This window comes from Vigna angularis, chromosome 1 (assembly GCF_016808095.1).
Source record: "Vigna angularis cultivar LongXiaoDou No.4 chromosome 1, ASM1680809v1, whole genome shotgun sequence".
Classification (NCBI taxonomy): Eukaryota; Viridiplantae; Streptophyta; class Magnoliopsida; order Fabales; family Fabaceae; genus Vigna; species Vigna angularis.
Genome location: NC_068970.1, coordinates 25,931,381 through 25,958,135, shown reverse-complemented (window position 1 = coordinate 25,958,135; position 26,755 = coordinate 25,931,381). Strand labels below are relative to the sequence as shown.

Genomic DNA, 26,755 nt, shown 5'->3' with positions numbered 1-26,755 from the left:
GGAATAGAAAAGTTGACACACTGGATTTTTATCCTAGTTCGATTCAAAAGAATCTACGTCCAGTTGTTAATCACTATAAAAAGTGATTAACGTTTTCACTAAAATCAGTTTCACTAGTTTACAATAGAGTAAATGAAACAGAAAAAGATAAAACCTTCCTTCGAACAAACGAACCGGAAGAACAGCAACTTTGCCAACTTGAAGAGAATCGCTCCGACCTTTGACCCACAAAGCGCGAGCTTCTCCTTTTCACAAGACTAGGCAATGCAATGAACTAGCTTTTGGAAGTTCCTCAGATCACACTGTATTCGCAAAAGCTCTGTGTTCAACTTCGTTTTTCTTTTATGTCTAATCTTCACAGAAAAACCACTATATAGCCAGCTGCTCTGAATATCTACGGTTAAGTTTCAACTGCCACGAATAATCGATTATTGTAAGTGATAATCGATTATTCAAGTTCGTTACAGGGTTTTCAAAATTTGATAATCGATTATATGATGTGATAATTGATTATTCCTGTATGACTCTGTGATAATCGATTATTGTCATTCCATAATCGATTATTGCAGTTAAAAATGCAAGTTTACAAAGTTTACAAGAATTTCCTACTACATTTAATTTCTACAAATTGCTTTTAACTGATTCTAATATCTTCTTCAACTAAAACTTCTTGCAGCATCATCAAAACAAATTTCTTCAAGATTTACCAATACTCCTTATTGGTAATACTTAACACCAAATTAAAAAAGTTATTAGCTTCCTTTACTTGATTGGAAAGTACACTCAACTCTAAAAAGCAAATTACTCTTATCTCAGATCAAAAAAACTATATCTATACTTATAGGCAGTAGAATTTTGATCAAAGTAAACCATTAAGACTACTTATTAACTAGAAACAAGAACTCTAAGAATAGGTATGCAAGAGAAAATCTACAATATTTCCAAATTCAAAAAATATGTCTACAATATATATTTCAAAATATATTAAAAATATATATTCTAAAATATATATATATATATATATATATATATATATATATATATATATATATTGAAATATAAAAATACATTTATGGGAAGAACCCTCACCCAATTGTAGTCCATCAAAGTCATCAAACTCAGAATCAACCACGTCTTCGCCACTCTCTTCAACACCATTTCTTTTATTCCTAATTAAATAAATAATTTAATTTTAGGGTTTTTAATTTTAATTCTGACTACAGGTGCGGAGAGAGTTCAGCTCTGAAATCAGCTCAACAATTGGACATTTAAGTTTCTTTGATCGCTCGGCCAATCAGACCTCACTTAGTAGGTTATATGATTTGGAGTTTTTAATATAACTTTAATAAAGACTAAAAATAGAATATTAGGTTTTATGGGTGCAGGAAGAGAAAAAAGGAGGTACATAAAGAAAGAAAAAGCCTTTGTTGTACATTTGTTTTTATAATTTTAAGTATTTTTAATAAGGGTGTTGCTCCCTCCACTACCACCCCTTGCTTCTTCCACCTCCCCAATTTTCTTTAATTTCAATTTTATCCTTAGGTTAAAATTTTTTAGTTTTACCATATTTTGATTTATTTGAAACCTATTTCTCCTACTTTACTCTCCATAGTTGCACCCCAATCTCTCTTCCCATTTACGTTTCACTTTTCCTGTCTGGAATTGAATTTAAACGATAAAATTAAGCCTTTCTAAGCCTTTACCATAGTATTCCAATTTTGAACTTTGAATTCATTCATGTCGACACTAATCTAGTTTTTAATTTACAAATAATTTAGAAGACAATAGTGAGTGACAGTCTTTATCATCATCATTTTGTCCAATGTCTGTTATTATGTTTCAATGTCTACTAGTCATGTCCAGTGAGTCCATATATGAATAGTTTCACTTGGATTCTTGTAGGTTATTGGAGCTGTAGGGTTTATGAACTATCGACTAGAAATTCCAGAAGATGTTGATCCACAGTGGGCTTCTATAATTGAGAGTTGCTGGCACAGGTGTTCATCTTTTCTACTATGCCATACACTTTTTTAATTTCCTCCCAGTAGTCCTGAATTTCCATGGCAAAATTATTGTCACAATTAGATGCTATTGCACTATTTGAGAAATGGAGATCATTTAGTTGTAGAGAGTCACAATATGCTAAATATTATGTTTAAGTACTACATAACATTCTATTTCTCTCATATTCCTCTTATTCTTCTTTATTGGCATTTCTGAGACTTCCCTGCCCAATATCTACATAATAGTTACAGGCTGAAAGTCTGTGGCCATGAATTCTGAAAAACATTTTACTCATTACACTTGTCATGTTAGACATTAGTGATTAGCAATTATGCCGACCAACATTCAAGCAACTGGTAGAAAGGCTTAGAGAACTGCAGAGACAGTATGCATAGACATGGAATTGTTAAGCTAATAAAAACAAAACCTAAAAAAAAAGTAAACTTTAAACGGATGTGGGCATCCGTCACGGATGTCAACATCCGTTTAAGATAAAACGGATGTCAACGGATGTCGACATCTGTTTTACCTTAAACGGATGTTGACATCTGTTGAAGGATGCTCACATCTGTTTAAAATTTACATTTTTTTTAGGGTTTGTTTTAGGGTTTATTACACACTCTTCACTGCACTTTTACCCACTGCATCTTCAAGCACCACCACACCATCAAGACTGACCTTTGGCACTGCTGGATCAATTTCTTCCAGTACCACCAACCTTTGCAACCTCCCACTAAGCACACCACCTAATGAAACTCCACCACACTCTCAATGCACATTGAAACAATAAGAGGAAGAAGAATTTGTGTTTGTCGCTGCATGAATTCATGTAGGAAGAAGAGCTTGTGTGCTTGTCGCAAAAGTGGATAGAAGTTTAAAAATTTTAACCGTAAAAATAAAATTTTACTGAAGAGTAAAACATGAATGGGGAAGTGGAAGGAGCAAGGGGTGGTGGTGTAGGAAGCAACACCCTTTTAATAATGACTCATTTGTTTATATTTTATATTAATATTAGTCTTTGTATAAATTAAAATAGTTTAAGTTACTAATAAAGTCTAACAGTTTTAGGTCAGTCAAACTTAAAAATAGAATAGATCCAAACTTAAAAAATAACCTATGATAAATAAATAGAGTAAATTTAGATTAAGTAATATTGTGATATAAGCCTATTGTAGTTAAACATTTTTTTTATCTATATTGGGCATAAAAAGTGAATTATTTTGATGAAAGTTATACCTTGTAACTGTTAGTCATTTTTTTTTTAATTTCCTTCTTCATTTGAGAAATGGGAATGATTGACCGTAGACATTTTCTTTTATGATTCGGCCTCACTTTTTGGTGTGTAAAGAAGAATCGTTACCGTTTGAAGACTTAACAAGGTGGAGAAAATCATGAAAAGTTTATTATATTTGTGATATCTTATCATACTTAATACTTGTCTTAATTGTCATCATAATTTTTTTTTTTCCTTTGCATTGGACAATTTTACCAAAACTGACTTTAGAAACTGGAGGAAAATTTGAAAATTAATATTAATAAAAAACTGATTAATAATTTTTATTTTGTTTTTTAAATTAAACGTGAAAAAATCATAATGTGTATATTATAATGCTAATTAGCACCTGAAGTAGCACTAATGTAATACAAAAACTCATAAATTCCAAGTATTCTTAATCATTTTTACTTTTATACATTTAACCTTCTTATTTTAGGGTTATTTAACTAAGATAATAATACAATTTAAATATTTTAAATTAACTTATTTATAGTTTTAATTTTCTATAATGAAAAAAACAACATTTATTATATCGCCATAATTAAAGAGATTTGTGAGTAGGTAATATTAAAATAAGTTCTAATTAGAATTGATATAAATGTAACACATTATACATATATCACAACAACCGATGTGGCATTCTACATATATTTATTAAGATATAAGTAATAAATCATTCCATTTCAATTAATACTAAAAGCTCAATCGCATTTAATAAATCCTAAAATCAATATACAACAACTAATCATATTTAATACATGGAAAATGTTTTTCCTACTTTTAATGAATTTCGTTAATTATTGACGTGATAAACAACTTTTCATATGAAAATTGTTACACTATAAATACTAAATATTGTTTTTCTATAATGAAAAGTTAAAAAGTATATATAATTTAATTTAACAAGTTTAGACGATATTATTATCTGATCTTAATAACCCTAGATATAAGGAGGTTAAATCTACGACAATAAAGACTTGGAATAGAAATAGGTTTTGTATTCCCGACCTTAAACGCCAAGTAATAATACACATTTAGTATTATTTGAAATAATTAAGTGTTAAAACAAATTATGCCGACAAATAATTGCGTATTTGTTTCATTATCATCCTTACAGGAAGAACAACTGACATGAAGAAAAAGAAAAACTTACACTTGGTTCCATCGTGATGAAACATAAAAACATATAAAGAGCTAAAATTTCACATGTGTTTGGGTGATGCCTAAAGTTGTGGTACAGTCTTAAGAAACTTCATAATATTCTATTTTTGGGTTGGGTGAGGGCTTTACAGAGAGAGTGAGAGAGACAACGTTATCTCAAAAAAAGTCTAAATGTGGTTATAAACGGGCAAGTAACCCTCTTGAAATAGGGCAGTTGAATCATTTTTCATCATTCAATGATTCAAATCTATGAAACTAAAAGATTAATGTAATCCAATTGAGTGTGACACTGAACTTGGCTTCCACAGTTCCAAACTCTCTTTTCAAAAACATCAATGGATTGGGACCTACTAATTAAATTCTATGTTTTCCACCGCATAATCATCATTGTAATAATGTGGCAAAGCAGTTGAATTACTCCACTTCAAGCCGGTCTCCTTCAAATAAATACTGCGGAGAATAAGAATAAGAAACTTCAATTTGAAGCAAAAGTGATTCACAAGGAGCTGTGGTACCGGTTTCCACCAAAAAGCAGTGAAAACTGAAGATGTTTATTATTATTTCCTTAACGAATACTAAGAGAAAAAAAGTACAAATATATTATTGAAGGTTGAACTTGCAGGAGTGTTATGTTATGCTGCTATATTACCCTTTCGTTTGAAAATTTAGCTTTAAACTTGGGTGGCTAGGTCCTTTGTCAACATCAAGAGGCCATGCCAGAGAGACGTTTATGTAATTAAGGTCACACACTCACATTCACGCTTTCCTTTGATAGCAACTTGCTAGCTGCAATGAGTTGAAGTTAAGATAAGATATGTCTCAGAGTCAATCGGTTCAATGTCCTTCCTTCAACACTAACCGTTAATCACTACACCAAAGCACGTTGTTGTGATGCTTTTCTTTCATTGTCTTTTCTTCACATACTGTTCCTTTGCTTCTACTCTCTCACTCTCCGGAATTTGGTTCTTTGCTGTGATGTGAAGCCTATGGTTTGTTCCTTCATCTTTGTTCTCTGTGCTATATTGGGTTGAATTGAGCTGGTTTGAATTGTGTGTGCCCATCTTTTTAAAGAGAACGGTTCAATGGAAACTGGGTCGAGCTCAGAGTTCTTGGATAGGAGCAAGGCTATGGGGGGTGGAACTGGCAAGAAACATGATGTTGGTGCTGCCAAAGTTGAGCCCTTTGTGCCAAAGAGTGATCACAATCCTAAAGAGTTGAGGTCGTGGGCTAAGAGAACTGGGTTTGTGTCTGATTATTCAGGGGAAGCTGGGACTAGTGCCAGTGAAAAGTTTGATAGTGTTGGGTTTGATGTGAAAAGTGTTGATGATCAGAGAGAAGGAGGGTCGTCTCCCAAGATAGAGATTGATCCGGTGCTGGGATTGGCGAGGCCTAATAGGGACAATGAGATTGAACCGGTTTTGAGGTCAAAGGATGAGTGGAATGGGGCAATGTGGAGTCAAAACCAGAAGAGGAAGAACAGGGATGAGCCTGCTTTGGCTTTGGCTGGTCATGGTGATAAGAAAGTTGGGTTACGAGGGAATGGTGATGCAAACGGAGTGGTGAATACGAATAGGGATAGTACTAGCCATGGAGTTTCTGCAGTTGCTCCTCTCCCAGAACAGAAGAAGGAAGAAGGAGTAGCTGAAGATGTTAAGGTGAATCTTTTTCCAGACAGGGAGGAACCTGCTGATAGAGGTTGGCAGAGATCATCTGGATTGAAGTACGGAATCACAGAAAATCCGGGTCTCGGTTAGTTTCAATTCTATTTTCTGATTTGCTAAAAAGTTTATTACTTCTTTTGATTTACCTATCTTTAACTGCAGTACCTCTCATCTATTACGGCCTGCAGCACTACCTATCGTTGGTTGGCTCGTTAGTATTAATCCCGTTAATCATGGTGCCAACCATGGGTGGAACAGATGTAAGAAATGCCTTTATGTAATGACCCTAGGAAAAGCTGATATCATACTTTTCCATATTCATATGTATTCACTTACATCATTGATGGCAGAGCGATACTGCAAATGTAATTTCTACAATGCTGTTTCTTTCTGGCGTCACAACGATACTGCATTCCTACTTTGGCACCAGACTACCTTTAGTTCAAGGAAGCTCCTTCGTGTATTTAGCACCAGCGTTGGTTATCATAAATGCTGAAGAATTTCGAAATCTAACACAACATGTAAGTTCACTAATTGATAGAAAATGTCAATTTATTGACTATAATAAGCCCTTTCCGGCTTGTAAAATTATAAGAGGTAATCTTAATCCTGGTAAACTAAACTATGTGTATTACTACCTGCGAAACAAAATGGTAGAGCTTGTTAACTTACATGATACCCATGTTCAAGCTATTACCTATTTTGAAGCACCAGAAATAGTCTTTCCTTTTTTCTTCTTTCTGTTTTTGATGGATCTATCAGAATCCTGTGTTATATTCCCAGCTTCCGTATTAATGTCTGCTAATAACTGCAGAAATTTAGGCACATAATGAGGGAGCTCCAAGGAGCCATAATTGTTGGTTCAGTATTCCAATGTATCCTGGGACTTAGTGGTTTAATGTCTCTTCTTCTCAGGTAACAAGTTGCATGTGATCGATCATGTGACCACGAGGGCTAGATTAATTTCATCTACTCATTTTTATTTAGCTTATTTTGTTAGTTTACTAAGCTGTTAAGTAATTAATTTAAACATGTCATCCATAACATAATACTAATAGATAAACAGATGCATAATATCCTGTTTTAAATACTTCTCGTTGAATTGTCTTGATTCAAACTTTGAAGCCTTTCTTTTGATCTTTATAATGGAAACTATACAGTTGCAGTTGCTCCGATTAAAATATTCATATCTTTAGCTTTTGTGACAATGCTGCATACTTTTCAACTGGCTAGAATAGTGACATGACCAATGCACTCTGCTTCTCTTCTTCAGAAATCTATTTACATAATACACTCTTTGGTAAAGCACAGAATACTGAAGCCTCATTTTTGGTTATTTAAGTTGTACTCAGTCTATCCTTACATTGCTAGTAAATCACACTTTTGTGTAAAGTGATTGCCAAGGCCAACCAGTGATTATATACTATAGTTTAGGCATCTAGAAAAGAATTATGAACAGAATAAGCCTACACGATTATAGGGGGCATTTGGTAGAGATTCTAGAGAGCGTTTCTGACCATACAAAAGTATCTTAACGATCCACTTGTATGCTCAATTTAATCGTTTCAATGAACTTCATGGACAAACCTATCTAAATGATCTCTTTGCATTCACAAGCATCGCAGTCAAAGTAATGAATAAACTCTCCTGTAATAAGCTTTTATTAAATAATTGTTAAATTAAGTTGTTTATCCAAATGCGTCCTTAAATCACATGTGATCTGAATTTATATTGGTGAATGAACTGATTGCAAAAGCTATCAACACTTCTAATTGTTATAGGATCATCAACCCAATTGTGGTGGCTCCAACTGTTGCTGCTGTTGGTTTAGCATTCTTCAGCTATGGCTTTCCGCAAGCTGGAACTTGCATGGAAATTAGCATTCCGCAGATAGCACTGGTTCTAATATTCACACTGGTGAGTATTTCAGGAAGCAATGAAATCGAATAATCTGGTGTATGAAAAGTCTTTGTAATGGCTGCAAAGTTCTTTACATATTGAAAAAACTTTCTGTGTTTGTCTCAAATAAACAATCCACGAACTTTGTTTCTCAAACTCATCGTTGTTTCCTCTATTTCTTATTTGAAGCATCTTCGAGGAATATCTATCTTTGGACATCATTCATTTCGAATTTATGCGGTAAGTATATATCTTGAATTAATATGTTCCTTTGATCTTTTTGTTTTTCTTTAGGCATGGCATACACTAATTCTCGTGCTGTTATCTTGCATGTTGAAAATCATAAAAAAAAAAAGTAATATTATAATTAACTGGTTTCATTGTCTTGTCATCCTTTCAAAACTCAGTCTCATACCACACATTGTGAGGATAGAAAACATAATCATAAACCCACTTGCTGAATAATTAATTTAGCTTAATGAATGACTTGAATTCAATTCAAGATCACACCAAGTTTATTCTGATATGTATCAGACCATATTAGATCATACAGGTTAGACTGATTCTTGAAGTACATAATCCTCCTATCTCGACCCCACTAGGCGAAAGAAAAAAAAACATTAATCACATAGGTCTGACTATACCTAAGAATATATAAATATATATATATATATATATATATATATATATATATATATATGAAAGGTGTGTGGTATTTTCTGCCGGCTCTTGATCATGTTTTAGGATTGTTATTTATTAAGAGCTATGACTATTGTTTAGGAAGTTACTCTCCCTTTAGTTCTTTAGTGAGTTAAGTTTCTTCTCCCAACAATTGGCATCTATAATACGACAAAAATGGAGGTAAAGCTAGACACAAATGATCTTTCGGAAGTAGTTGAGGAGACTGCTAAGTTTTTCCTCTAGCAACCAATCCGATCTCATATTAAAAATCATAAGAAAAGGAAAGCAATAAAGTCAAAGGCAGTATCTCGTTTTGTTTCTGGTTGTGTCATAAGATATTTTCATAAGAATCATCATGACTGTCAAATCAAGATTTGAAATCTGAAATTTTCTCAAGAACCAATGTGAAGGAGATGAGGGAATGCAAGCTTTGAATCTTGTTAAGGAATTTGAGAAGTAGAAAATGAGATTATAGTATGAAACAGTTGAGGAGTATATGCTAGAAAACTTCTTAACATTACTAACAAGATAAAATTGCTTGATTCTAAATTTTCTGATTCAAGAGTAGTTCAGAAACTATTGGTAACTTTCCTTGAAAATGAGCTTACTTCATGGGAAAATTCCAAGGATTTGTCAAGCATCACCTTGGCAGAAATGCTTTGCAGGCGTAGGAGCATAAAGAAGTTTTGGACAATTTCTAGAATTTTACCGGACAATTTCTGGAATCCTATTGAACAATTTTATAAATAAAAAAATAAAATATACAGAATTAAAATGTAATAAATGTATGATTATAATTAATAAAAATAATATCTCGGAAGTTTCCTAATGATAGTAAAGTTGGTACATGATTCAAGATTTAAGGTTTGAAAATGGGAATACACTTGTAATCATTTCACCATGTTTTTTAAGGAAGTAGGCTTTAAGTATCGATTAAAAGTTCCTTACACCCCTCAATGAAGTTGGTGAAAGAAAGAATCAAGATGATAATGAAAATGGACTTATGTATGCTTCATAAGAAAGGGTTACTAAAGGAATATTTGGCGGAGGCTGCAAACACTTCTTTTATATATTGATTTCCCACCAAAGCAATAGATAGGAAGATGCAATGTAGCAGTTTTAAAACCTCCAATATATTATGAAGCAATGGAGGAGGACCTTGCATTGATTGATAAGAATCAAAAACTTGGGAACTCATTGAAAGGCCAAAAAACAGAAAAGTTATTGGTGTGAAATGGGTGTTTAAAATAAAGCTGAATGTTGATGGTTAAATCCACAAGCACAGGGCAAGGTTTGTAGTAAAAGGGATGCTCCAATTATCATCAGGATGTTATTAGCTATTGTACACGAAAGGGATAGAAAATCTACCAATTTGATGTCAAGTCAGCTTTCTTATATGAATTTTTGGAGGAAGAAATCTTTGTTGAGCAAGCTGAAAGATTCCTTGTTAAAAGACATTAAGATATAAAGTCTATCTACTGAAGAAGGCTTCGTATGGGTTGAAAAGGCCCCAGAAATATATTACAGCGAAGTTGATGGATGCTTGTCAAACTAGACTTCGCTAACAGTCTTAGTGAATCCACTGTATATCTCAAAGGTGATCATGGTAATTTTATTATGATTTCTTTGTATATTGATTATCTCCTGGTTACTGACAGGAATGTTGAACTTATTCAACGGTTCAAGGATGATATGATGCAAACTTTGAGATGACAGAAATGTCCTTCTTCCTTATAATTAGTATGGAGGTTAAGCAAAATGAAGCCTCCTATGTGTCAAAAGGAGAAGTTATGCAAGGATGATGGCTTAGAACAAGTGGAAGATGTACTTTACAGAATGCAACAAGACCAGATATCTTGTTTGCAACAAATGTACTTTTCACGGTTCATTATTTGTGCAAAAAAATCTCATTTGAAAGCGGCAACGAGAGTGTTGAGGTATGCAAAGGTAAATTATGGAAAAGATTTCATCACAAGATGCCAAGTTGCAAGGTTATTTTGACAGAAATTGAGCAAGATCTTCGAGTGACACAAAAAGCACCTCATGCAAGGACGGGTTTTGAATGTGTGTATCAGTAGTTGAGCGGTAGAATCATCTGCTGGACGTTTGACCATGTTTTTAGGCTTGGTTTCGTTTTTCTGATATTTATTAGCAGTTATGTTAATTTCTTTGGAAAGTTACTGTTTTTAAAAGTATCCTTCTGTTAAAAATCTTTGAATTCCTCTCCCTTCAACTTGAGTGAGTTACGTTTCTTCTACCAACCAACATATCCTAACCAATTGTGTTTACAAACTTCCAAATATCTGCAGGTTCCCTTGAGTGTTACATTAACATGGATATATGCGTCGTTTCTAACAGCTGGGGGAGCATATAACTACAAAGGATGCAATCCCAAAATCCCAAGTTCAAACATTCTGACTGATGCATGCAGAAAGCATGCTTATACCATGAAACATTGCAGGACTGATGTATCCAATGCGTTGTTAACTTCTGCATGGTTCCGAATTCCTTATCCTTTGCAATGGGGTTTCCCGATTTTCCATTTCAGGACTTGCATAATCATGACCGTAGTATCTCTGGTTGCTTCTGTGGATTCAGTAAGTAAATTATTTAAATGCTTGTAAATACAAAATATTAGCTGAATGGTACTATGAATCCCACGATTATAAAACTAATGTAATATCCTGTATTTGCCATGAGAACATGATCAGAAACTAAAATTGTGAGTAAGTGAATGACAAGTTGGTTGTGCAGGTTGGAACTTATCATTCTGCATCTCTGCGAGTCAATTTGAGGCCTCCAACTCCAGGAGTGGTGAGTCGAGGAATTGCATTGGAGGGTTTGTGTAGTATATTGGCTGGTCTTTGGGGTTCGGGAACTGGTTCGACCACCTTGACAGAAAACATTCACACAATTGACACAACAAAAGTGGCAAGTCGGAGGGTGGTGGAACTTGGAGCAGCTTTCATGATTCTCTTTTCCTTTATGGGTAAAGCAACAAAACATAATGACATAAACCATAATTTGATGTGAAAACTACTAAACACCCTTTTCATTTTAACACTAGGGTCCAATCTATGCCTTTTAAATTTGCAGGAAAAGTGGGTGCTCTACTTGCTTCCATTCCTCAGGCCTTGGCTGCTTCTGTACTGTGTTTCATCTGGGCTCTTATAGCAGCTTTGGGGCTTTCAACCTTACAGTCTGGTCAATGTGCCAGCTTCAGGAACATGACAATAGTTGGTGTTTCATTGTTCCTTGGTCTATCAATCCCTTCATATTTCCAACAATACAAGCCTCAAACCAGTCTGATACTGCCACCTTACCTCGTACCTTACGGGGCTGCATCTAGTGGACCATTCCATTCTGGCATTCAACAAGTAAGGACCATCACCCTTTGCCAAATTAAGTAGCATGACAAGGAACTCATTCCCTCTCTCTCATTTTTAATAATGTTTCAGCTTGATTTTGCAATCAATGGTCTTATGTCCTTAAACATGGTGGTTACACTGTTGGTGGCATTCATACTGGACAACACTGTCCCAGGAAGTCAACAAGAACGAGGGGTGTATATATGGTCACGACCTGAAGATTTTGCAACTCATCCTTCTCTGCTATCCACATATTCTTTGCCAAGGAAAATTGCTAGGTGTTTCCGTTGGGCCAAATGTTTGGGAGTCTGAATATTACTTTGTGTCTGAGTTCTTCTATTCCTGGAGCTTAGAAGATATTGAAGCTCATGAACAATGTATTAACAAATATAATATATATATATATATATATATATATATATATATATATATATATATGTACTTGGGTTTTTTTTTTTTACAGCAGGGCAAATAGGAAATAGTTTAGATTATGCTTGTGAATTATAGTTAGTTTACACAGGTCAATCTGTGATCTGAAAACAAAACAAAACACAAGTTATTGTACTTGTACATTTATATTTTTTTTAATCAATTAATGGTTCAATTTTTGCAGTTTCAGTTGATATTTGGGGTCGCAGTGAATCACTGCAATTGAAAATAATGCAACATTTTCCATATTACACCATCAGACTAGTAAAGATAGTCTAATTAACAAATATAGATATAAGGTATGTTTTTTTTTTAACTTCCAGAGATGTAATATGTAAAGTTTTCCGATCATTCAATTTGAAATCTTCTCTTTTAATATTTTTTTTATAGTGGAGGTGCAGAAAACAATATGAAGGTGCAAGAAGAAAAAGTTCTAGTTAGTTTTCCATTGGATTCAGTTTATGGACATGCACCGCTTTGATAAGCCCATAACATCTCTTGCAACATCCCATGGTCACCTTCTTAATGTACTTCCGACATTTTAACTTGCCCTTCTCTCTTATACTTCATCTTTTTCTTCTTAGACCAGTCTTGCAGCTCTTTATCTTCTACTTCCTACATCGATCTCCTACCTCTCTCCTATGCTCTTCATCTTCTTTTTGCTGTATATATATATTAAAAGAATACATTTCACATTGTGTAATTTATAGTTTTTTATTTATTTTATATTTTAGATTGCACAATCTAAAATACATTATGTAACACAAATTTGTATTCTAGAATGTATATTCCAGAATAAAAAAATTTACCATGAATTATACATTCTAAAAAGTCTCCAAATTAAACAAATCGAACTTAAAAATGAAAATTCTAAATTAGAAAATAAATTTAGAATTTTAAAATTTATAGGGTGCCCTTGAAACCATGGAGGTGCAAAAAGAAGCTGTCCATACCATGCTATCATTGGAGTGATGCTTCTTACACCACCACGGATTGCACCTCTCCATTCCTGTTTTGTCTTTCAATAAAATTTAATTATTAGGGTTAATTTTTTTTAAACATCCACCCACATACTCTCATCAGCAAGTGCACCTTTGGAGGTAGGTACAGCCTAGAGGATAAAAAGAAAAACTTTTTGTTTGTATCAAAATGCAAATAAAGAGACTACTTAATCTCATACAGTAAACAAATACGGCTTGGGAAGTATGGAGTAAAACCAGCAAGATTACTATTGAGTAAAGGAAATTACTTTTTCTAAGATGCTTCATCAGTAACATCATAAACCAGCAAGATTGCCACAGCTCCTCGGTAATAAGCTGCAACAGCATGTAGTAAAATTTGATTTCTCCAGAGTGTTTAAAATCAAGTAAAAAATGAACCTGACAGATTAAAGCATTGTGTCCCTCGATGAAAAGTATAATACAAGCCCGTGTGCACTTTAGATTTACGAGTCCATGAATTAATTAAGGTTAACTTTTAGGGTTAATTTCAACCTAGTAAAGAAATAAAAAATTAAACATAGAACTCGAAAGCACAACGGAAGTCGGACATCTGTTAGGCCTTCAACGGATGTCCACATCCGTTCGTCGATGGTTGTCAGTATCTGTTGAAGGCCCAACGGATATCTGACTTTCGTTATAGCCTTCACAAACTCTCAAAAAACTCAAACAGTGGCATATACAGTGCACAATAACAGCAGCAACAACATAACATAATGAACACAGCACACCATATAACACAACAAACATCTAATACATCAAAGAATGTATCATCTATCATGCATAAGAAAACAATCAGTAACCTGTTGGAGACCCACGAATACACTATCAGCAGCGTCATGAACCACCACCACTACGAACCACCACCGCCATGAACCACGCACCAGCAATGCACAAAAGAAAGAAAGAAGAAACGGAAATGATGAATGTCAGTGTTAACGGAAGTAGAAATTAAAAGAAAGAGAGAAAGTGAAAGAGAGAAGTAGGGGCTTGCGACTGAGTAAGTGAAAGTGAGAGGGAATTGTGATTAGGGTTTTAAAAAATAAAAAATAAAATAAGTAAAGATAAAAATAGAAAGGATAAAATTGGAATTTAAAAAAATTTGAAGAGGTATAGAGAGAAGATGGGGTGATGGAGGGAGCAACTCTCCTAGCTCACCAATTCCTTATACGGTACAGAGCACCCATTAAACCCAAACCACTAATTTCTTTGTCCACCCCCTTCTGTTTCCTCAGTCAAAAAATGCATTCAGGAAAACCTTTCAGGACATGCCAAAAACCTTACAATCTACGACGATATTTTATGGAAAGGATGTTGTTTCTGCATCCTATAAATTTATTTAATTTCGGCTTTTGCCCTATTTGAAAGTTACTTCCGGAAAGTGTAATCCGGAAATAGAAAATATATTTCGAAATTTTGTTTCAGGTTTCTGGGAATTTTTTCCTTCAAAATCTTTTCTTCGGAAATTTTTCCCCTTTCTGAATTATTTTCTAGACAACATTTTTCTCCTTTCTGAATTCATTTTCCGGTGAATGTTTTTTCCTTTCCGGAATCGATTTTTCGGTCAGTCATATATCCCTTCTGGAATCCATTATCCGTTTCCAAATGCTTCAGATAAAACTGCCAAGAACAAAAAGATAATTAAATAAAATGATAGAATGCAGAAAGAATATAATAGGGTGCATGAAGCGATTCCCTATGGAAAAAACAAGACAGAAATAATAAAATAATGGGACTGGGCTGAGCCACATTTTTAAAGCCCAATGCATGTATTCCATAGTGCTTTTTACCCTACCTCATGTGAGTCACGGGTGATTTGAGTTATGTATTTTCACAACTCTATTAAAAGATCATTTACCACATTATATAATGGTCAAACCAAGGAGGACTATATTGATGTTTTTTATTCTTCCACCTCTATTTTTTTTATAAAATGACTAGTTTAATTCTTTGATTTTAGGTTTAAATATTAATTTGTTCTTTGTTTTTAAATTTATTTAATATATTTTTAATATTTTTTTAATTTGGTCTCAATTTTTATCAATTTCGTTTAATTTGGTCTTTTTTCTTAGCATCTTCTAAATAATTATTAGATAGTGAAACGTAAGTTCGTGACTTTCTTGATATTTTTTAAAATAAATCAAAATTTTAAACTTTTTTTAATTCAAAAAAAATATCAGGTATCAAATTAGTATTGTGTTACGTTTTAGAGTGAATCTTACATTCAACTTAGTTCCTATATTTGTTATTTTTGTTCAATTTGGTCTTAATTTTTTTTAAAATACAATAAAAAAAATTTTGGTATATTTTAAAACTAACTCTAAAAAAGATACATCAAAGACTCATTATAGAAACGAGAGACATTGCTCATTATTTATTTTTAGTGTTTAGAATATATAGGAGTAATTAAGTCTCTTATTCAATATATAGGAGTTAGACCTGATGTATCTTCAATTTTTATGAATTTTACTATTCAATATATTTTTTTCATCACTTGTATTCTATTCTCGATATTAACTGTATAGATTGTTGATTGCATATATGTGAGTATCTAATTATTGGACACAATGTCGGAACCTAGAATATAATAAAACAATTAATTGATTAAGCATCTAGACATAAAGTTCATAATTAAGCATTCATAACATCATAATATTAAAATTAATGTGAACTTATAATAAAAATGGTTAGGATCTTAAAATTTCTATTATTAAAGTTTAGACTTGTCACTAAAATATGAGAACTTGTTACATGTGATGTGAACGTTAGATAAAGAATTAGAATTATATTATGTAGTGTTTTTCATATTGATTTGATGTATGGAATCTAACCTTAGTAAAGCTTTTACCACATAGTAATTTCATAAAATATATTATTTTTTCAAGTTTAAGATTTATTTCATACACATCAACAATTTTTATTTTTTTAAAGTTTTTAGTCTTAATTAGTGAATAAACATAATTTTTCTCAACAACATAAATGTTTGTGGAAAATAATATATAGATTTATATTTACTTTATATTTATACAATTTGATACATTTACCAATTTTATAACAAATATATTAATAATTATAATTTTTTATGTAGTGTGGTACATTCTCAAATCTAATACCTTTTTTAATTTGGTAATTTTTGATTTTAAAAAAGCAAGTCATAATATGTTTTAATATGTCAAGTTTTGTGGCTTAAGTTTTTCCTAGATGAGACTCTTTTACGAGTGAAGGACCATATGCAATAGACAATAAATCAAATTGAAGTTATCCTTCTGTATAAGTAAATAAATGAGTGACCTTTAAAGGTTAATAGGTATATATTATGTTAGATGCATAGATATGAATAACAGTAAATATGAGATGAAGCATTTAAAAAATTTAAAAAGAATCTTAAATGCAGTGACCTTTAAATCATTAAATTATGAAAGAGAGTGTTGTAGAGTAATTCAAAGGTTAATATGTATACATTATGTTAGATGCATAGATATGATAAAATGGATATGGTCCAGTGGTCTCCGCCGTCAGTTCACAAAATTTGGTTGGCCACAAAATTTGGTTGGCCTGGTTGAAATTATTAACCTAGTAATGCGTTTCGACCTGTTAAAATGGTGACCAGAAGCTGACGGGTGTGGACTGATCTACTATAGCCCTTTTTTTTAAAATCAAAATTCAAATAAAAGATTATTTAAAAATTTGATCTTTATGTATTATATTATTTGAAATTATATTGTTTGAAATTATTAGAATATATAAACTTTGAATGTGCAACGTGAAAGTGAGTGAAAGATAAGGCAACACGAGGTAGAGCTAACCAATAGAATGGGTTAGAAGAAATAGAAAAGTATTATTTAGCAGACTCGTAGTGTCAGTCAGTTAAGCTAACGAGAAGCCACGTCTCATGTGATGAAGATTGAGTATGAAAGTTTGATGGAATGGGACCCTATGCCACCAACGTAAATCATACTGCATTTATATGCAAACATATTCAAAAGTCAAATTAAGGAAAAATCTACTTAGGTTGCTTTGTTTTGTTACACCGCGGATCCAACAAATACCATACTGTTACGTGTTTTTAAATCTCTTCGTCTCTATTCTACGTCTCTATTCTACGTGTGAACTTCCAATGCTATCTCTCATGCAGGACTCACTCTCTTCACGTTTTCATTAAAATAATACTTATATTTCATGCTACCTACCAACTCAACCCTAGATCATAATAGAATACAAAATTCAAGTTTACACACCAAAAACAATTTAAATTCTATTTCCAAAACTATATCAAAGCTTTTCATTCCACAGCTATGTCTCTTTATATTACTTTCTGTAATATCTTTTATAACTCCTAAAAAATAATGTAATAATGCTTAATATCCTCAATTTAAAACTTATAGTTTTATTTCACTGCTAAAGTGTAATAAAAACTTTAGTAATAGTGCACTGATGATATATTTTTATTTATAATTCAACTACAAATTGTTATAGCTTTTCGACTGATTATTTAAAAATTACATAATCATTAATTGAATTTTTTAATAACTTTTTAAAAATTAAACTTTTTGTTAATAATTTTTCAAAAACTAAATTATAATAAACATAACATGAGAGGACTTAATTGAAATTAAATTATTTACTCATTTTTCTATATATTCTTTTACAAATTAAGTATTTATGAACAAAATTGTAAATAAAAACCTTAAGCATTTTTGTGCAACAACTTTATATTATTTCACACACACAAAACAACTTTTCTTCTCCTCTTTTATTTTTTTAATTTTATTTTCTTAAATACTATTTTTAAAATTTATGAAAAAAATTCTCAATTTTAATATTTTAATAATTACGTTTTTATTATTATTAAATAATTATTTACTCTTTTGTCATTTTAGAAACTACTTTTTCAAATATAGAAGTATTTTATTAATAAGAAGTTAGTGTTTTAAAATTTATTATGACGGGTGACAACTTACTTCTAACGCATAATGTTTATACTTTTAATAAAAGGTTGGTGATTTGATAGTGCATTATAATGTTGGTATCTGAATAATTATAATATACATGAGAAGTTTATAATTTTTAATTTAAGAATACAATTAAAGATAAAATAGGAATACAAGGAACAAATTTCATTGTTTTAAATTAAAAATTTAATATTTTATGTATTTTAATTTTAAAAGGTAAATTAAATTTGAAATTTAAAATTGAAAAATTTATAATTTTCAGTTTTTATTTAAAAATATATTATAAAATAAAAAATTATTAAGTTCGTAGCTTACTAAGAAAAATAACATTAATAATTATTATCATTGTAATATAATTATTTCATCAGTTTTAATTTAACATAATGTATTAATATAATGTATAACTATTAAATATTAATATTAATTGTTTTAAGTTTTTAATATTATATAATATTACGAATATATTTAAATATTTATGTAACTTAGTTTTCTTAAATTTTTATTTTAAGTACTCAAAAATAAAATTGTAACTTATACAAAATATTGAATTATTGTTAAGTTGGTAGTATTTTCTATTATTTATAGAGTGTAAACAACTTAATCATACACCCCAATTTACGGTCATTGATTTGGGTTGCTAATAACGATCAAAACTAAACCATTTTAAAATAAAGGGTTAAATTTAACTTAATAAATAAATGGATAGAGAAAAAAAAATTAACCGATTCTACAATATATGATATTTTTATGAGGAAGTTTTCAATGTGAATTTTAAAATAAATCATTGAACTAAAAGTTATTTTTTCTTTTTTATTTATCAGATTCAAATTAAAAACTATGTTAATTTGTTTTTAAAAGTTTAATCCATAATTAATTTTTGCATTAATTATTTTTAGACTAAAATAATATTTGTTAAAAATAAAGAGGTTATATTGACAAACACTTAAAAAAGGATAAAAGTATTAATAACAAAAATAATTTAGAAATATTCTGTGTGTACATTCCAGAAGTTATTACTTTTTGGGACCAAGAGTTATAACTTTTTGACCTAAAAAATTATCACTCTTTAGTCTAACAAGCCAGAAACATCAAAGATTACGTTTCCCCAGACAATGTATCAAGAGCTAATGACCTTAGTCTAGTCATTAACAAATGCTATAATTAGATTAATAACCTCATGGTAACTTACATAAGGAAGGTTATTAAGTGGTTGAGCACAAAATAAGTATACAATTATGGGGTTTTATTCGGAAAGTGAGTTAATTTTTGTTTTTAATATTATGTTTTTTTTATCTTTTTAAAAAGTAATATTTAAAGAGTTATTTTTTGTCATATTTGCATGATATACTTAAAGTTGGTGACTTCTTCTAAAGTTAAGTTGTGTTAGAGATTAAAAATTTATGTGAAAATAAGTTACACTAAAATTGTCCTAATGTGCGACAAGTCTTTGAAAATAATTTCAACTTTAGATACGATAAACTTATTTAAAAATAATTTCAATTAAAGTCATTATTGGGTGAATATTATTGTTAAAAAAAACTAAGTTGAATTGAAGTTGTGTATTGGTACACGATTTTAAAATTTTTATACGACTTTATTATTTTTAACTTGCGCTGTGTAACTTTTTCAAAATAATTTAGAATTATAATTATTAGATAACCTAGTAAAAATTTCCCCATGTTTCTAAAAGAAAATAACAAAAAAACATGGCCACATCTAAGTTCTAATTTGATACTCAAATTTGTAATATAAATAAGTCAAAGTTATAATGGACTATAACAGTTTCAATTGGACTTATTTATAACCAAAATCGTGAAACTCAAAGTTAATTTCAATTATTATAGAAGTTGTCATGTTATAACGATTTCTTCTTAATGTAAATTATATTGAAATCATCAGACACCGGTAGACTTCAACGTTACAGATATCACGTTACAACTCACTGCTTTGATTAATTTAATTTATGGTTAATTTGATTAAGTGTACTTATGTTAATAATTCATTTTACACAAAATCGTCATTTATTCAGAAAATTTAATCATGGACATGATGGCTTTTCTAGAACGAAATCGTCTTCCATAACCTTCAGGTCATTTTTAATAAAGTTAAATCTTATATGAAATTTAATGACTTGAACGTAATATCATGTACATATACACTCCGGAGAAACCCTAGAAAAATTACAATTAAATTGACAGAACTATAAATAAAAATTTTATGATTTTTTTTTTCAAGTTGATACTTTATTTTTAAGAGACCAAGTTGATAATTAAACCTTAAACTTTTTATTTGTTACTGATATTATGGTAACCCATTCATCTAAATAGAATAATTTCTGAAAGAGTGTAAACAAAGAGTCGCATCTGCATGCAAGACATGTGTGCGACTAAAACGAATTGTTTTTCCCTATTTAATAATTATTTTTTGTACAAAAAAGTGAGGTTATTTTGGTAATATACTACGGAACCCTGCCAAATTCTTCAATTTTTTTGCAGCCCGCATCTTTGGTAACCTTCTTTCTTTTCAGACAATTTTCTTCTGTTAAGAACAATAATACTAATAATAAAAAGAAAATAAGAAAAAAAAAAAAGAGTTGTCCACAAGATTTTTCAAAATGAAACTGAATTTTTATGTGGAAAGTAATATTGAATCTCTCTCTTTTGACAGCCGAGACCGCTAAACCCACCCCTTATAAGCGAACACCTTGCTCTTTCCACTCAACTCATCTTCCCTTCGAAGCTTGTTTTCTCTCTCTTTATTAAAAACTCTTTTTTGATTCAAGAAACTGTTCTTGCATGCATTCTTCGCCAATTTCATTCTAACCCATCACCCACCCTAGCACCTTCTTTTATTTTCTTTCCTTTCATCTATTTATGAGAGATAGTACTATCAGCATGGTGGGGCTGGAATAGCTCTGTCTATCGCTCTCACTCACACACACACAAAGATACACAGTGCAACGCCTTCAGCTGTGACTGGAGAGAGGTGATTTCAGTTTCAGGGTTCCGCTTCTTTCTTTGTTTTTTTGTTCGGTCATTTGTTTGTTTGTTTCGGCAGAAAACTCGTTTCTGAAACTGTCCTTGTTTTGCTGATCTGGTCGAAGCGTAGCGACACACAAAACCCATGGCCGGTGCCACAAATTGGCTTACGTTTTCGTTGACTCCCGTGGAAATGCTCAGATCCCCGGACTCTTCCTCTCACTGCATGCTCGATAACTTTTATGCCACCAATGGTAACGCCACTTCTCTAAATCACTCTTCTTTATGCGTTTACTTTTTTGGAATGGAAGGGTTCTTCACAACCCAACTCACTCACCCACGTCAACCCCTTCCTATTTATCCTGCACGATCTCCAATTTCATTTCTCACTTCGTAATTCACAATATTTTTAACATTCAGGGTAGCAAGCTTGTTCTTCCTTGTGTACACAATATATACACATGCTTATGATTATTATATTTTTTTACTGGGATTTATTTTTTGCAGGGTGGACAAATTCCAAGGAATTAATGGATTCTGAGAGTGAAAACCAGCCACTGCTGGTGCCGAAAGCGGAAGATTTTTTTGAGAACCAAACTGAGACGCAGCAAGACGATTCTTCGCTGACCCAAATTTATGACCATGGCTCTGCCTCTGTTTACTTCGGCGACCAGCAAGATCTGAACGCGATTCCAGGGTTTCAAGCATTCTCGGGTACCAACTCGAGCTCTGAGTTGGATGACTCGGCCTCAGACAAGACCACTCTGGTTGCACCAGCTGAGTTAGGTGCCCACTCAGGAGAGTCTAGCAAAGGAGCTTTGTCTTTATGTGATGGTGTTGCACATGACAAAGCCATCACTGCGGTGGAGCTTGCTACACCTAAGAAGGTTTCTCATACTATTGGCCAGAGAACTTCCATATACAGAGGGGTCACAAGGTAGGAAAACACCACACCACCATCAACCCTTCAATTTTTTTTTATGGTGAATCTGTTCAGTGTTATTTTTATAAACATTATTATGATTATTCTATCATTGCTAAGCTCCTTTTGTGTCTTAAATTAATGAACCAGTCTGGCTTGTTGAGGGTTCAGTTGTCATTTATTGAAATTTGGTCAAGGGCGTGATGAAATCGGCATGTTTTCAAGCTCCTTTTGTATTACTGTTATTAATTTGTATTTTTGGGAATGTTCACTGCAGACACCGATGGACGGGTAGATATGAAGCGCATCTATGGGATAACAGCTGTAGACGAGAGGGTCAGGCCAGGAAGGGGCGTCAAGGTTCTTCTCTCTCTAATATCTCTTCATTTCGATTGTTTTCAACTTTTTTTTTTTTAAATGTATTTATTATCAACTTTGAAAATATGAGCAACACAAAAGGAAGTAAATAGGGAAACTTACTGTAGTGCAGAAAAAGAGGTTGCATGCATTTGAAAGTGCAGTTAAATTAATGTTTATTATGTGTACTCATGTACTAAGTATTTCTTACTTGCGTCTTTTTCAAATTTTCAAAATAGAATGAAAATTTCTATTTCATTTTTAGTAATTTTTTTCCTGTACAATTTTTTCTGTTCTAAAAATAAAGCATGAGATTACTCTGATGCGATGTGCCGCCGTTTTGTCACTGTGCGTGGGTGGGGTCTGCAATATCTCTCAGTTGATTTGATCCAATGTGCCGCCATTTTTCATGGTTAATCTCTCTCCTGTTCGGGACCTGTTTGCGGGAATGCCTCTGCTTTCGTATTTTGTTTAAAATCTGATTTTGGTAAATTGAAATGTATGTTGAAACTTTAAATTCGTTTTTTTACGTTAAAATTGCTACAATACATTTAGACTTAAAAATAAATAGAGCATTGTTTGTGTTCCGTAGTGGAAGTTTGGAAGGGGCAATTCCAAATGTGAGAGACCCTCTCTCATTCTGAGTTTGGCTTTAACTTTTGCTTTTGCTTTCAATTCGCCAGGAAAGCTGGGTTTGACCACAACATCATTTCTTGCTCACTGTATTGAAATTTGCACTTACATGAATGTGGAGGGAGTCCCATGTTTGGCTGAAAGGTTTTTTACAGTGTCCGGGCCCGCAAATAATAATGTCGTCTAGATTCTGAAACAAATTCACGGGATTTATCAGATCCTTGGATGTTTTTGCAGTCATAAATTACATGTATAACTGCTAATATCTTATAATAACAATAATCACTTTTGCAAGAAAAGGGAAATTAAAGGCATTTTGTCTCCTCTTTAGAATAGGCAATTTGACATTTTCTTTTGGCCTGGTTTTATTTGGCTCTAGTGGATTATTAAGCTTTTGTGGAGTCAAAATTTTGAAAATTCACATCAATCGGTTCTTATAACTTTTTGCTACTATTAAACCTTGATGGGGTCCTTCAGTGTCTGTCTGCTATTAGAAAAGACGGGCATCGCAGATGGATGGCATATCGTGTATTATCTTTTGGCTAGAATGGGAACCAAAGAAAAGTGAGAAAAAGAGGGTAAAAATATTAAAGTAACTTGCGTGCAGGCGCCATTGCATGCATTTCATCACTTTTCCTTTGGTCGTTTACATTTTTGCTAAGAAAAGTAGTTTTTTACCTGATTGTTTTGACCGATCCATAAGGTTAAATTTGATTTTTCATGGCTTTTTCATTGCTGTTTCTTTGCATGGAATGTGGCATTGCGCACTTCATCACTGTGTCGCACGTCCTTTGACTGTTTCTACAGTGTACTTGGGTAAGAAATGTTTATCTTTGGTCATTTCCCAACTTATTTTAAACTTAATACTTTATATCAGATGATAAATTGTTGTGTTTGTATGTATTATTAGGTGGATATGACAAGGAGGAAAAGGCTGCTAGAGCGTATGATTTAGCAGCTATCAAGTACTGGGGACCAACAGCAACCACCAACTTTCCTGTAATAGTCACTTCTAATAATATTCTGTTCAGATCTCCATTAATTGTGTGCATGAAATCGTACGTATATATAGTTGAGTTGAAAGTATTGAAACGGGGTTAAAGAGTGAGGTAAATTCTGCTGAGTGAATGATTTTAGTTCACACTTCAAGTTCGTGTATTATGCTTCACTTGATACTAGTTAAAATCAAACTTGGTCACCCCCTGGTATCAGAGAAACATGCATTAGGTAGTATACGAAAAGTGGAGGCTAATGATCTGCGTAAATGAAGGGTCTCAGCAAAGTTGAACTGGTCAACAATAAGTAGAATCTTGCAGGAACCTCAGCGCAACGATTTAGCATGGATATTATTGTCAAACACTTAGTTTTTCTATTATATGTCTCAAATACAGAACTTTATAGATTTATATTGGGGACACTTGAAATGTAGAAATAGGAACCGTATTGGATCTTTAGCGCTTAACATGTTTTTTTATCGTCCAATGTCTTAGATTTCCAATTATACAAAGGAATTGGAGGAGATGAAACATTCAGGAAAGCAAGAATTCATTGCATCACTGCGAAGGTTAGCGCACACTTCCCAGTTAAACGTATTTATGACAATATTTCTATCCTGGAACTAAAATTGCACCGGTTTCCTTGCAGGAAAAGTAGTGGGTTTTCAAGGGGAGCTTCCGCATACAGGGGGGTTACGAGGTTTGTGCATTAAAATCAAAACTTATGACACTATTGACGTACTTATTATATTCCCTTTTTCTCTTATGCTTTAACTTTTTTGAACTTTCAGGCATCATCAACAGGGTAGATGGCAAGCAAGAATCGGCCGAGTTGCGGGAAACAAGGATCTATATCTGGGAACATTTGGCAAGTTTATACCCTATCTTGTTTCAACACTGTGATTATGGTTAAATATCATGTTTCACAAATGACATCTAGGGTGTCTGGTATCATGAATTCACTGTGTTTTTCACGCTTCTACTGTGTTTCCAAACTCACGGATCGTATAGTTTGAGCCCGTGACATAATATTATGTTAAAAAATTAAGTCCTCAAAGTCTTCATTTATAGTAGTAGAGAGTAATGCTAACAATGTTGAACACTGGTTTACTGGCCTGACTCGAAAGTTGAAACAACTTTTGTTACTTACGTGCTCTGTAATGTTCGTTTCTCTTGTTCTGGAAGTTGAATAGTTTTTGTTGCATTGTTGCAGCGACTGAAGAGGAAGCAGCAGAGGCATATGATATTGCAGCCATAAAGTTCAGAGGTGCAAGCGCTGTAACAAATTTTGAGATGAGCAGATATGATGTGGAGAATATATTGAATAGCTCTCTTCCAGTAGGTGGGGTAGCAAAACGATTGAAGCTTTCGTCCTCCCCAGAATCGGAGAAGAAAGCTATTGTTACTGATGAACAACCTGAGGGCACAAACGAGAGTAGCACCATCAATTTCTCTGCCATTCAGCCAGTTGCATCTATACCTTATGATTCTGCGAACGCGTACCCACAAAACCTTTTCCACCAGTTTCATCATTCCAACAGTGGAAGTAGTAGCTCAGTACAAGAGTCTGATGCAATTGTGACCAATGCAACTGCACTGACCATCCTTCCACCACCACCTGCTGTTCCTGGGTTCTTTTTATGGCCTCCTCAGTCCTTTTGAGTTGCTGAAATGATGAACTACCTTCCAAAGATGGCCCTTTTGCTGAGAAGAATGAAAAATTACAAAATCCTGGTGATAGTAACTATTGGGAGTGGATTGTGTAAGCAGCGTCTCTTAACTCAAAGATGAAGAATATTGAGTTGGGCATTTTCAAGCTTTGAACAAAGCTTTCTAATTGCTTGATAACTTGCAGCAGCATAATAACTTTATTTTTTCTTCTATCAACTTCATTCAGATTTTCTGCATTTCTTGTACGAACTAAATACTCATGCATCTGTGAAGTTTGTGGAGCGTTATTATATTTCGAACTATTCTGCTTAGTGATTGTTTTTGGTATTTTTCGTAAAATCTATATTTCGTGTATGCTTCAAAAAGGTTTTTAAAGATATTTTTGAGTAAAATGGTTTTTTTCCCATTAATTTAGTTTGTCTTCTTGAAATTGCCTTTCTAATTTGAAATGTATTTTTTCATATTCCAAGTGATTTAGGCAGTGTATATAAATGAAAGAAAAAAGAGGTTTTGAATAAAGTTTGGAGAGGACTACAACTGGTATGGAGAAGTTAAAATATAATTTTAGGGTTGATATACATCATTATTAACGTAATTACTATCATTATTACTATAAAATTGCGTTTAAATCAAAATTATAGTTGTGAAAATATTAAAAATAAATAAGTAATAGAGTAGAAGCAATTATATTTTATTTATATAATTATTTTTATATTACAAAAGCATATAATATATTTAAAATTATAATGAGTATCATGAAACATTTAAAT

The 26,755-nt window shown here is 32.4% G+C and overlaps 2 protein-coding genes and 1 long non-coding RNA gene across 6 annotated transcripts; 2 read left to right on the top strand and 1 right to left on the bottom strand.

Moving 5' to 3' along the window:
* The first annotated feature begins 4,949 nt into the window (after positions 1 to 4,949).
* LOC108323839 (nucleobase-ascorbate transporter 11) lies at positions 4,950 to 12,642 on the top strand. Of its 2 annotated transcripts, XM_017556615.2 has the most exons (10): positions 4,959 to 6,190; positions 6,265 to 6,362; positions 6,453 to 6,623; positions 6,917 to 7,017; positions 7,884 to 8,019; positions 8,191 to 8,241; positions 10,992 to 11,279; positions 11,437 to 11,671; positions 11,779 to 12,059; positions 12,141 to 12,642. In XM_017556615.2, exons 1-10 carry the CDS (start codon positions 5,524 to 5,526, stop codon positions 12,360 to 12,362), a joined length of 2,250 nt encoding a protein of 749 aa, XP_017412104.1. In that variant the 5' UTR covers positions 4,959 to 5,523; the 3' UTR covers positions 12,363 to 12,642. The 2 variants fall into 2 exon arrangements, with proteins under 2 accessions (XP_052730453.1, XP_017412104.1); XM_052874493.1 differs by lacking the exon at positions 12,141 to 12,642 and having other exon boundaries at positions 4,950 to 6,190; positions 11,750 to 12,004.
* A 203-nt stretch (positions 12,643 to 12,845) lies between these two features.
* LOC108323840 (uncharacterized) lies at positions 12,846 to 14,484 on the bottom strand. The gene is made up of 3 exons (XR_001831741.2): positions 14,281 to 14,484; positions 13,729 to 13,795; positions 12,846 to 13,141 (listed from the first exon to the last, which is right to left on the bottom strand). It is a non-coding gene; the product is annotated as an uncharacterized LOC108323840 (long non-coding RNA).
* Positions 14,485 to 21,137: 6,653 nt separating this feature from the next.
* On the top strand, positions 21,138 to 26,296 carry LOC108333506 (AP2-like ethylene-responsive transcription factor AIL6). Of its 3 annotated transcripts, none has more exons than XM_017569155.2 (10): positions 21,138 to 21,414; positions 21,538 to 21,661; positions 21,915 to 22,344; positions 22,607 to 22,689; positions 24,127 to 24,135; positions 24,230 to 24,318; positions 24,810 to 24,883; positions 24,964 to 25,014; positions 25,106 to 25,182; positions 25,528 to 26,296. In XM_017569155.2, exons 2-10 carry the CDS (start codon positions 21,553 to 21,555, stop codon positions 25,974 to 25,976), a joined length of 1,371 nt encoding a protein of 456 aa, XP_017424644.1. In that variant the 5' UTR covers positions 21,138 to 21,414; positions 21,538 to 21,552; the 3' UTR covers positions 25,977 to 26,296. The 3 variants fall into 3 exon arrangements, with proteins under 3 accessions (XP_017424644.1, XP_017424496.1, XP_017424570.1); XM_017569007.2 differs by having other exon boundaries at positions 21,533 to 21,661; XM_017569081.2 differs by having other exon boundaries at positions 21,487 to 21,661.
* Positions 26,297 to 26,755: the final 459 nt, after the last annotated feature.

Excerpts from the sequence above, each read along its gene's own strand:
- LOC108323839 (XM_017556615.2), top strand. The coding sequence starts at position 5,524 with ATGGAAACTGGGTCGAGCTCAGAGTTCTTGGATAGGAGCAAGGCTATG. Across the intron at positions 6,191-6,264 it reads CACAGAAAATCCGGGTCTCG|TACCTCTCATCTATTACGGC; the intron begins GTTAGTTTCAAT and ends CTTTAACTGCAG. Across the intron at positions 6,363-6,452 it reads CAACCATGGGTGGAACAGAT|AGCGATACTGCAAATGTAAT; the intron begins GTAAGAAATGCC and ends CATTGATGGCAG.
- LOC108333506 (XM_017569155.2), top strand. The coding sequence starts at position 21,553 with ATGGCCGGTGCCACAAATTGGCTTACGTTTTCGTTGACTCCCGTGGAA. Across the intron at positions 21,662-21,914 it reads TAACTTTTATGCCACCAATG|GGTGGACAAATTCCAAGGAA; the intron begins GTAACGCCACTT and ends TATTTTTTGCAG. Across the intron at positions 24,884-24,963 it reads TTCATTGCATCACTGCGAAG|GAAAAGTAGTGGGTTTTCAA; the intron begins GTTAGCGCACAC and ends GTTTCCTTGCAG.